The sequence below is a fragment of the Paralichthys olivaceus genome, chromosome 5 (genome assembly GCF_024713975.1).
Source record: "Paralichthys olivaceus isolate ysfri-2021 chromosome 5, ASM2471397v2, whole genome shotgun sequence".
In the NCBI taxonomy this organism is placed as follows: domain Eukaryota; kingdom Metazoa; phylum Chordata; class Actinopteri; order Pleuronectiformes; family Paralichthyidae; genus Paralichthys; species Paralichthys olivaceus.
Window position 1 is genome coordinate 3,444,167 of NC_091097.1, and position 12,526 is coordinate 3,456,692.

The window sequence follows — 12,526 nt, forward strand, 5'->3', positions numbered from 1 at the left end:
AGCGTCAGACAGCCAACCTTTCCCTGTCCCTTCAGCATCCCCATATATAGCCTGTTTACAGTGTGGAAGCTTAAGAAGGTCACAAGGGGGAGGAATGCATTACAGTTTGGATCACTGCCAGGGACTCCACACACACGCACACACACCCACACACACACACGCACTTTGCACTAGGTGTTGGTCAAGTTCCACGAAGCGACTCATACACAACTGTGGACCTGTTCAAATATGTCCAACTCACACAGTGATTTGTGTCCACACATGTTATAATAACTGTGATGATAATAGTTGCAGCTTATTATGGGGTGACACACGTCATGCTATTTTTAAAACACACTTTAAAATTTGGGGGAAATGAGGATTAGTTAATTCAGGGTCACAGAATAATGTGGCAGTGCGTCCTTGCTATCACCTTATTAATGATTACTTAGACAAACTAATGAGACTGTGATAAATGTGATTTAATAATCTCATCAGTTTTATTTTCAATGGACTGGACAATTAGTCTCATTTAAGTCTAAGAATAAGAAGCATTTTTCTTATTTTAGTGCAGATTAAGAATGAACATTTTCCTCAAACTTGAGCAAACCGCTTTTGAGTAAGATTTCATCAAACTGGTTTTAACAATTAAGTCCGTAAAGATGAAATAACACAAACAAATCTGATACAATCTACTTCCTACAATAACATTAAAATGTAACCAGAAACCCTCACAATCAAAAGGAAGCCTGTGCAGCAGCTCCCCCCTGTATAATGTTCAGATTTGTCAGATCTGTGACGGACAGATGATGATTTTATTCTGTTGTTTCCTCTTGTTAGTTGGACAATGTGTCGTACAATCACTCTCTGCTGCCTCACGATAGCAACGCTCCAACAATGTTCTTGACCACAACTCATATGATGTTCATACTCAGATCAACAAGCCGATGGGCATTCAAATGAGCGCAAGTTCATCCATCAACATTTGCATTGGATGGGAAAATGGCATCTACGTTGGTATAGCAAAGACACTGTCGGACTATTGCATGTAGGACACACAATTTCTTATTTCAGCATCTTTGGTCAGGACTCTGAAGCCCTGATGGCTCTGTGTGAAATATGTGGGATAGAAAAGTGCAGTATATAGAAGAGCTGAATGTGTGTGTGTGAATGGATGAATGCAACTCAAGTGATTTCAGTGGTCTTTAAGACTAGAAAAGTGTTTTGTATTTATTTGGTTATGATGATTACCAGTTACACTGGCATATATTGGTATTTCTCCCCAATATGAAATATTTTCTAGGGTTGTAAAATAAATAGTTAGTTTTTATTATTTAACATTAAACTGCTGAATCAGTATCTTTCTGTATCAGCTTATAAACAATTACAAACAACAACTTCACTTGATAATAATCATGAAGGTAGATTTAAGTATGGCTGCTGAACACGTGTCAAACCCAGTTTGCATGATGCCCAACAATCAGCCCAGGAACACTGATCTGTGTGAACAGACGTCGCCAGCATAGGGCCACAATCAGTAAGAATGATAGACTTAAGACTTTACCTGAACTGGTCAATATGTCACCATGTTGACAGTTACAACTGACCCAACATTCTACCAGTTACCATCATGTCTGCCTTTGACCTACCCTGTGTAAAGCCAGAGCCAGGAAACATTTGATCAGTTATACAAAACCAAATACATACAAAAAAAACCAGGAAGGGCCCCTCCCTTTACCAATGCAGTATTATACATCTAATTAATGTAACAGTGTTCAGTATAACACTTAACTCTAATTGCAATGCTTTTTATTTTATTTTTGGGGGGAGTACAGATTAATGTTTTACAGAACAAGAACCAAATTATTATCAGGTACAAAGTGTGATTGGGTGCGATTCCACTTTCATTCCATGTCATTTTTGAAGTCCTGTGTTAAAGTTGGTTTATTCTTGACAAAGCACAGCTGTTAAAAGAAATGTCTTTCTTAGAGCCGTATTCATTTTTCAAATTGTTCAGTAAAATCCGTAAATAAGAGAGTGGAAAAATGCTTTTATTTAAATGACAGAAATCAGTGCACAGAAAAGTGTGCAGAAACATGCTGACTTAATAATAATGTATAAGCCTTGATAGATTTAACAGAACAACACTGTGTGTAGTTTTCAAAAATGAATTAAACATACTGAGCATATAAAAAGCTTTAAAGGTCCAGTATGTACGATTTAGGTGAAAGGGATCTATTGGCAGAAATTTAATGTAGAATAATCCTCATGATGTTTTCACTAGTTCATATTTATTTTTTATTTTTTTAACTGTCACATGACCCTAGAACAGGCCCTTTATATTTTAATACTTACATTTACATCGAGGGGACCCTCTCTACGGGGTCCTCGTGTTTTTTACATTAGTCCAGACTGAACAAACTAAACACCTTTTGAGTTTTTATGACAACTGAAGCTACCACAGGTTCTTTTTCATGTTTGGAAGGAGAGGGTGAGGTGAGGGGTGTTCAGCTGCAACATGAAACTTCACCACTAGATATCACACAATTCTACAAACTGTACCTTTAAATCGAAATAAAAAGTGAAATATACTCAACATTAAAACATTAAAGAAAATCTTCAAATGAACATAAACATACATAATGAAATATTTTGAAAATGTGCAACAATGCATGTACACACACTTTTTCCAGTGCATTTTTGGTCCAGCAGTTTTTCCATCACAGCCAGAGAACAGAGTTGTTGTGTAGTACTCGCAGCCACCTGACACAGTGTTGTTATTTCAGTGGTGTGTGTGTGTGTAGTAAGTAGCAACACAGCCACAGCGTTTGTGCTTCCACACTCATCAGGTGTTAATGTGATGACAGCACACATGGCGACACGTCATTGAGCTGTTTATCTCTCAGGAGGGGGGGGGGGGGGGGGGGGGGGGGCTTTATGTAAAACTCTGTGTGACCGGGTCACTTGTTGTTTACCATCTTCCTCCAGTTCGAGCGGACGGGAGTGCTCGAATCCCATTGGCTGTCCGCCGCCCACCTCGCCCCGCCATTGGCTGGCGTCGTTGTTAAATAAGAGTCTCGTGCGGGGCAGCAGCTCGTAAAGCATCATCTCAGTGACTGGGGACGAGCTCGTCTCGCTCCAGACTTCACATCCTGTTTTGTTTTGTTGCCGTTGTTTGGGATCGTCCTGGTTTTTGAGGATGACCAGCAGGATGAAGCTGGTGCGCTCTCTGGTGAAGGCTGCAGCTCTGGCCAGCGTGCCCAAACACATAGACCACTTCTCCAAGTTCTCCCCATCTCCTCTGTCGATGAAGCAGTTCTTGGACTTCGGTGAGTGTGACCCATCTATCATCAACCTGTCTGTATTTGATTCATGCTGGAGTTGAAATTGTGATATAGTGCATTTAATATAAAATCGATGTATTAAGGATTGAAGCCTTAGAGAGCTATTCGGAGTCAATGTGACAACTCAAAACAAAATGATGATATGATTGAAGAAAGACTTTTTTATTTGTTAAGAAACTCTGAACCATCTCAGTGGTGCAGTAAGTGGTGGCCACAGATGTAAACATGTTATCAGCAGGAAGAACAGCGCGGTTATATGTTTCCTAACTTGTCTCACTGGCTTGATTTCTTCATCATCATCATCATCATCACTGAAGCTGAACAATATACAATTGCTCGGGTTACTGCAGTTAACAGTGATGAATATTGATGATGCAAGTGAAGATGACATTTGTGAGGCGAACATGCTTTTTATTTTTGACAGTTTTGCCACCTATACACCCATACTCTGCAAAATATTAATAGTTACATAACTGGCTACATTAAAAAAAACTTTGGGATGAACCTACAGCTCATCTTCATGGAGCTTCATATGAACACACAGTTTCATTCTCACCCCTCTCCCAAGATGAATGTGAATGGAATCGTTAGGTAAACCTGTAATATTTTTTGCCATTGTTGGTAACCCTGCTCCGTTCTGCCCTTTAGGTTCAACCAATGCCTGTGAGCGCACCTCGTTTGTTTTCCTTCGCCAGGAGCTTCCTGTCCGCTTGTCCAACATCATGAAGGAGATCAACCTGCTGCCGGACCGGCTGCTGGCCACACCCTCCGTCCAGCTGGTCCAGACCTGGTGAGAAATGGCAGCAAACTACTGAGTGCTTGTTTGAAGAACACTTGATTGAATAACAATGGATTTACTGACTTGTTGACAGACCTGATGTGTCACTGCTGTCCTGAAAAGAACTCCAGGTTCACTTGTCTCAAAATACTGTAACTTGATGTTTCCTTTTGTTTTTCCAAAATGAGCAGAGTACAAAACATTTACACACATTTGAATGATTGGTTTTAATACAATTTGCAATTTTACACTTTGCACCCTTTGATATTGTCATGTTTTCACTCCTGTTGGACACTTCACACCTTTCACACTTTCATTTTGAAGTTTTGCAGGGTTTTTAATCCAGCTGCAATGAATAGCAGGCCAACAGTATAAGCCCCGACAAAATCCAATATTACATTACAAAGCAAGGCAGGAGAGAGGGAGCGTGCCTGAACTTTGTCCCAGTTACTCCTCCAGCCCCTCCTTTCTTCATACGTTTTCCTCGTCCTGCCTGCTTGTTGTTGCAGCTGAGGGGAACATGATGTTCAGAACAGTGGTCTCTCTGCTGAGCGTCACAGTGATAGTGAAGTGAAACTTCCGTGTCATCCACGAGAAGGTGTGAAAACTTTTAAAAATAACCTTCAAGATTTTAAGAAGAAAGTCAAGAGAATTTTGAAAAACTGAGGTTTGGCTGGAACCCCAAAAACGTTCTGCTTTTACTTATTGTTGGTGTTCAAAGTCTGATTGACTTTTGCTCTTTGACCTCAATGTTTGCAGACAAGTTTGAGAAGTTGCTCATGAGCTGTCACTTTCTTCAAAACAAGCAAGAACAAACAAGTGCAGTGCAGTGGACTGGTTTAGACAGGTTTAACCACAGCATGTGTGTTTTTCAAAATCCTGACATCATGCTGTGGTGTCTCTGGAACTTTCTAGGAACTGCTCACTGGAAGTGGTTTCTCAACACACAGATTACAGATGTTTTGGAATATGAGAACTCAGCAGAGAGAAGCTGATAAGTTGAAAAGTTTGTGAGATATGTGTTCCATAAACACATAGAGACAGAAAGACACATGTTTATGGAATTAGTATAGGTAGATTATTTGGCATTGTTTATGCATTGATATCTTGAGACTGTTTAAAGTGATCAACAAAAACCGTTTGCTCTGGCTTCCTGGAGAATCCGCCATTGTAATAACAAGTCACGAAACCAAAACAAACGTAAACTAGTTCTTTGTGCGTTCAGAAGTTGTTGATGAGAAATCCCGTGATCCACAGAGCAGATTGTGTATGCGTGCCCTAAGAGGAAAAGCATGCTACTTGCTGTCCACTCGTCTCTAATAACAAACAGCAGGCAGGACTTAGGGCATGTCAGGGGAATGGCTGCTTGTTAACTACTGGGCGTAGCATATTGCATGTCAGGACTGGTGATGGATGGCAGTGTTTACATTCTTCTCTCCACTCGCCTATGTTTTTCTGCCTTGCTCTCCCACTAGACTGTGCTATCCCCTTTAGCTAGAATTGGCCATGATACTCAAAGACTGTCCTCTGTTCTATCAGGTACGTCGACAGCCTCATGGAGATCCTCGAGTTTCTGGACAAGAACCCTGACGACCATAGAGTCCTTGAGACGTGAGTTCAACAAAAGGCAGGACAGAGTGGGACATGATAGCACTGCTTTCACTTTCCTCTTCTCTAACCTGACCCCTGCCTTCTTCCTCTCCTCCTGTCACGTTCCCTCCCTACATCTCTCTCCTCTGTCTCCTCCACCCTCAGGTTTGTGGAGGTCTTGGAGGCCATCAGGAACCGGCATAATGATGTGGTCCCCACCATGGCTCAGGGAGTCATCGAGTACAAAGACACTTTTGGCCAGCACGATCCTGTCACCGACCACAACATCCAGTACTTCCTGGATCGCTTCTACACCAGCCGCATCTCCATCCGCATGCTCATCAACCAGCACAGTGAGCCCCCCCCCCCACTCACAAAAAACAAAACAATGATTGCATGGTTATAATATAATATATAAATATACAGCTTTTCAACTGCTGCAGCTAGTGGCATTGCACTAAGAGGAACTCATTTCCTCTTTCTCTGCTTTCTTGCAGCTCTAGTCTTCAACGGGAACACAAACCCCGCCCACCCCAACACCATAGGCTGCATCGACTCCATTTGTGATGTGACAGAGGTTGTGCGAGGTATGGAAAAAAACGAGAAGTACTTGTAATAACATAGAATGCACGTTATTTAGAAGATCAGAAGTTAAAATTATGTTCTCTAATCGAGTAAAAGTAAGTGAGTACTTGCTTTTAAATATGCGTAATTTATTAAAAGTACTTGTGGAGGGGAGCATATATCCTAAAGCAACAGTCTACCACATCATATTGGCTGAGTCTCGGCCTTTTCAGAATCCATTTTAGATATTTCTTCACCAGTGATACTGCTACAGGATGTTACCTGCCCGCTCAGATTGGATCAGAGGACCAATCCCTTCTCGTTATTGTTTTAATAACATAAAAAACAATGTGAACATTTAACAGTACATTGTAAAACTATAGTGGGGTAAAAAGTACAGATATTTGCTGATATAGTTAGAGGAAAAAAAGTAAATATTACCTCAAAATAAATCTATTCAAGTTACATGACATATGTGTAGTAACAAAGTAAATTTTATATATTTTGTTTAATCCCATCACTGGCCACGTCTTAAACGTGCACTTCAGAGGTACATACAAACAAAATGCACAGAGGCTGGAAGGAGTGGGGGACATGAAGCAGACCCAACACCTCTTTTTCCCCCCAGGGAGCTGCAGTGTGTTTATCCAGCCCTGATATGAGGTCACTCAGTAGATACAACAAAAGTACAGTGCTGACAGGTTTTGTCCAATATATTGACGAGGAGGTGCATTTTAAAACTAGTTCCAACCATTACAGTCCTACTCTATTCAAGCAAGAAAGGACTTTGTGTTCTGACGGCCATTATAAACATCCCACAGTGATTTACTTTCATCGTCAAGTGTCTGGGTCACTTTCTGTGTTTCATAGAGGAACAAAGCTCCCAACCTCATGAAATGAGGTCTGGCAGGTTGCCAGTGCAGGTTTCAGAGTCAGAGCTGCTGATTGAGATCCATGTTTATACTTATGATAACCTTGCATTTATCACATTTATCTTTATGTCCATTTTATGACAAGGGCAAAGAATACCGTTGTTTTTCCTCTCCCTCTCTCTAGATGCCTATGAGAGTGCAAAGTTGCTGTGTGAGCAGTATTACCTGGGAGCACCAGAGCTGGAGCTGAGGCAGATGAATGGTGAGATAAACACACACACACACACACACACACACACACACACACACACACACACACACACACACACACACACACACACACACACACACACACCAGCTGATGTGTGCACCTACAGAGCATTGACAGATTTTTCCCTCTCTCCCTCAGCCAACAGCCTCAGAGAAGCAATCCAGATTTCATACATCCCATCTCACCTGTACCACATGGTGTTTGAACTCTTCAAGGTAATAAATGATATTCCATCTGCACAGAAAAAACACCACACTAGTGCAAAAACTAACACACACATATATATATATATATATTTATGCTGATTTTAATTAATTAATAATCTAAGATCAAATTAGTCTGAACTAAACTGAACTTTGCTGCTTTGTTCCATAAACATCTGTATGCAGTGGTTACTGGTTCAGTTGGGAATGATGTTTGAAATGTCTGCTTTGTAGAGTCTACTGTTACAATGTAAACACACTGTTGCACAAGAAGCGACCAACAATGTCAGTGATAAGGCACACTCAGAAACTTGTGCCTGTATCCATGTACCACCCCAGCTGTCACATCAGTACAGTTTTTATAGTGCATCACACTTCATGTAGCATCTGGCTTTTCAATGTCATGTCAATATTATCTTCTGGCTACCAAGCAGTTTGTAACCCTCTCTGTGTCCTCTCTGTAGAATGCAATGAGAGCAACCATTGAGAACCATGAGGCCAGCCGGACCCTCCCACCTATCAAAGTTATGGTCGCCCTTGGTGGAGAGGACCTGTCCATCAAGGTGAGTAAATCGTCTGAAAAATGCAGAATCTTCCAGTTATTTACATACATTTATTTAGATAAAAAAGAAATAAATATATGTCAGTGTCTTTATTTCAGTGTTTCACCAACTGAAAAGTTTTAAAGTTTTAAAGTTCTGAAATATTCTAGAAATGAAACAAATTATATTGAAATCATCTTCCAGTGTAATTGACTCAGTCATTGGAGAAAGGTTTGCTGAGTTCACTGCTGTTGTGCTACTATGATGGTAGAAGAGGCCATACAATCCCACAATGCATCAGAAAACATATGCCAAACAACATTACTTGAACTTTGTAGCTTTGCACAACTTGAAAGAAGGATAAACAAACCAAGAATAGAACCAGAATTGGCACAACTAAAACTTGTCCACTTAAAAAAAGCGCACTAATCCATCCTGTAACGCAGCATACTGAAGTACACACATCATCACTTGTCCTCTAAGAAGATTATGTATGTAAGGATTGTTAAGAAAAATCTATGAAAAGAAAGAATGTTCTTTCTTGTGCTCATTCTGAAGTGACATGGTTTCGTAATGCCCCGATTGGTCTTGTGTCCCTGTCTCACCTCTGTTCAGTGGCTTAATTAGGTTATATAAACCTCATAAACCTACATTATCCGCCCAGATACCGAGCACATTCATGGGGAACCACGCACCCATATTTAGACAGGATCAACTCCGCACATAGCTGATATCTGCAACCTTTGCTCCTTAGATGGAGACACACACGCATACATAGATAGATAGATAGACATACTTTATTCATCATCGAGGGGAAATTCTTGTGTTCCAGCAATACAGACATGCGCAATAAGTACAAATCTTTTTTTTAAATATTTTTTTTTAAAATAGAAGAGCATACATGTAGGATGGTGACTAAGTTGTTCAGTCACCATCCTACATGTATGCGCTTCTATGTAAAAAAATATATTTATAAAAAAAAAGAATTGTACAATTCTTTTTTTTTTAATTATATATTTTTGGGGGGACAAACACACGGTTACCTGTGTTGAGCGCATGTCCCTGTGTCCTCATAAAGTTCAATACTGTGTTTATGTCCGATGAGCATTGTATGAAAACTGTTTTCTCTCCACTCTCTCTTAATGAGCAGACTCTATAATATCTGTCTCTCTCTCCAGATGAGTGACAGAGGAGGCGGCGTTCCTTTCAGGAAGACGGAGCGTTTGTTCAGCTACATGTACTCCACAGCGCCCAGGCCTTCCATAGGAGACAAACATAGAGCCCCACTGGTAAACAAATCACACACAAGGGCACACATTCAAACACAATGTTAATATGTGCAGACCTAATGTGTGTATATGTGTGTGTGTCTGCGTGTAGGCTGGTTTTGGCTATGGTTTGCCAATCTCTCGGCTCTACACTCGCTACTTCCAGGGAGACTTACAGCTCTACTCTATGGAGGGTTATGGAACTGATGCTATCATTCACTTGAAGGTAATACATACAGCTACACACACATTTGCACCAACATATTGCCTGATATATGAAAGATGGACTGATTAGCTACTAAAATCTGGGCCCCATTCTCTGCATATGGCTCAACTAATCCTAATATGTCAGCCAGATAAAGATTTGCACTTAATGTTTTAGCCAGCTAGCTTCAAATGTAACTGCAGGATTAATATATAAATCATCAGTCAAGTTACCTTAAATAACAATTTGATATTATTTTAAAATTTAGGCAACATGAGTGGTTGGGGTTATATCTTACCAAACTACTGAGTCGAAGTTCTATAAAGCTGATTGAAAAATCTTACTCGATGCACATTTTATTTTTCGAAATGACAAAGTGTAGTGTTTAGTCTTTTTTAGTTTTAATAATCAGTTTTAAAATATCTATTAACTAATTCAAAAATAGTTCAGCATTTTGGAAAATACTAAGAACTTGTTCTGAGATCTAGATGTATTTGAATCAGCCTTTAAAAGCTCAAATGTCTAAGCTTGTCTCTTGTATAGCCAACCTAACCATGGTTAGCTGCATACAAAGAATAGAGTCTGGAATCAGTCAAAGGCAGAATAAACACTGATGGTAAATGAACACTGCACTGAAGTATTTCTCCTCTGTCTGTGTGCAGGCGCTTTCTACAGACTCAGTGGAGAGACTGCCAGTTTTTAACAAGACTGCGCTGCGTCACTACAAGCTGACTTTGGAGGCAGACGATTGGTGCAGTCCCTCAAAGGAGCCATTGGACATGGCTGTCTACCGCTCCACCAAGTGATGCAGTTGTGATGCGATGTGACTTGTGGCACAAACATTTACATGGCGACCATAAAATGTCCTTTAAAGGCAGGGCATTGTGGGACCAGAACTATTAGCCCAGCAGTGGACGGGGGCCGAAGTGATCAAACGTGGCCATAGAGAGAGAGAGAAGGCCCAGCATCACATGTCCTGATCATCCAGGAATTTTCGTGATTAGAGCGAGCACCTTCTTCCCATATCTTCCCTTGCTTTCTTTACATGTGTGCTGTAGACAAAGGAAGCGAGAGGGGTGGTACTGTGAGTCGGGGTAGTGGACAGAGAGCGAGAGAGAGAGAGACATATGTTGGCTTGCGTAAGATATACAGTGAACATTTTCAGGCCAATTTTTGGATTGTGAATTAAAGGTTCAGTATGGAGGATTTAGTCATATCTAGTGGTGAAGTTGCATGTGTCTGCTGAATACCCCTCAGCTCACACTCGCCTTCAAAGCACGATAACCTAATGCAGCCTTCAGTTGTCAAAAGGTGTTTAGTTTGTCCAGTCCAGGCTACTGTATCAAACATGGCGGCCTCCATAGAGAGGATCTATTCCGGATGTAAATATAAAGTATTTAAATATAAAGGGTCCATTCTAGAGTAAAGAAAACAACAATTCGTACAATTTAGATGAAACACATATAAAAATATAAATATCACTAGGATTATTTTATCCCTTTCACCTAAATCTTACACACTGAACCTTTAAAGCAATTATCAATCAATCAAACGGGCTTATTTGTTTCCTATAGAGCTACACAACTGTGTCTCTTAAAGCTAATATTAGCTTCACTGACTGACAGCTTCACAGCCCTGAGGGTGGACGTCCACATTTACAATGAAGAATGAAACAACAGTTGATGTACTTCCAAGGACACAGGGCCTCTCAGGCAACTGTTTCATTAAGTGTGGCAGCTGTCATTGAAAGACAAATACATTTTTTCTGCTAGCGTCCTATGTACGTGAAGACAGACAGGAGAAAGTTGACCCAACTTTAGCCAAATTTGTCTTAATAATGAGCAGTCAGTGGTTACGGACTAAAACCACGCTAAACATTTTTTACTATTTTGAAGCTTCAATAAAAATGGAGCTGTCAGAATTAAAAAAATGTCAGTCTTTCAATCCTGTTTTCTAAGAAGATTAAAGTCATTAATCGTTCAGCCCTAAATATTGGGGATAGATGGTTTTATTTTTAAAACCATTATGAAACATGGTATCATTCCAACTCTTTGCAAAATCTGAAGCCACTTCCTACAAACTGTTCATATACTTTCAGGATTTTTGCGTCAGTTCACTTTGAGCCGACATGATTAAGAATCTGATGAAATGGGTCTGAGGGCTTCTCACAAAATGTTTTTAAGAACTTTGCTTTATCTATGACAGATAATAGTACACATGTATTCAAGCTTGATAATAATACACCACTTACCTCAGAAGAAAAAATGCATTTGGCATAAATGTTATTGTGTCTTGGTGCTTTTTAAAAAAATAAAGATGTTTTCGGTCTTTCAGTTTAAAGACGCCCTAGGAAGTTTCCCTCTGCCTGTGCACTTTGACTGAAAAGTCCTTTTTGCTATGAGGAAACAGATCACCTCCTTACTGTGACTGGTTTGTTTTTGTGTGAATCAGTCAGACAGGATACTATGCTGATATGATTAAGTTTATCTTGAACAAATCAAAATGTAAACCCTCTCTGGAATTCCTGCATTGTTGTTGAACATATGTTCAATTGTCCAGATACTGATAGTACACGAGAATTAAGGATCATTTAAATAGAGTTTAGCATGTACGTGCAACACTGTCAGAGAGTTATATAAGCATGTCTTCTATTGACAGTTGTGGTTATCCATTATGTATCAGAACTGTGTGGAAATTGATTGCCTGAATAATTGAGTTGCAGATGACCTGTAACAAATCAAAATAACAACTCTGTTCTGTATATTGTAACACAGATACAGAATGTGTGTCTCAGACACTGTTATTGTGTCTTTTCAAGTGAATGTATTGTGTTGTAAATTTGAAGTTAACTGTTCATATTGGACTTCTATTTTTTTAAAGGAAAAATAAATCATGCTGAAATGAATTAAA

General features: G+C 39.9%; 1 protein-coding gene across 1 annotated transcript; it reads left to right on the top strand.

Annotated features, from left to right (window-relative positions):
- The first annotated feature begins 3,066 nt into the window (after positions 1-3,066).
- On the top strand, positions 3,067-12,526 carry LOC109639927 (pyruvate dehydrogenase (acetyl-transferring) kinase isozyme 2, mitochondrial-like). The gene is made up of 11 exons (XM_069525133.1): positions 3,067-3,308; positions 3,972-4,113; positions 5,641-5,712; positions 5,857-6,044; positions 6,189-6,278; positions 7,312-7,389; positions 7,537-7,613; positions 8,066-8,164; positions 9,322-9,432; positions 9,524-9,637; positions 10,279-12,526. Exons 1-11 carry the CDS (start codon positions 3,179-3,181, stop codon positions 10,420-10,422), a joined length of 1,245 nt encoding a protein of 414 aa, XP_069381234.1. The 5' UTR covers positions 3,067-3,178; the 3' UTR covers positions 10,423-12,526.

Coding starts and splice junctions, on each gene's coding strand:
- LOC109639927 (XM_069525133.1), top strand. CDS start 3,179: ATGACCAGCAGGATGAAGCTGGTGCGCTCTCTGGTGAAGGCTGCAGCT. Junction 6,279..7,311: donor TGTGACAGAGGTTGTGCGAG/GTATGGAAAAAA, acceptor CCCTCTCTCTAG/ATGCCTATGAGAGTGCAAAG. Junction 9,433..9,523: donor ACAAACATAGAGCCCCACTG/GTAAACAAATCA, acceptor GTCTGCGTGTAG/GCTGGTTTTGGCTATGGTTT.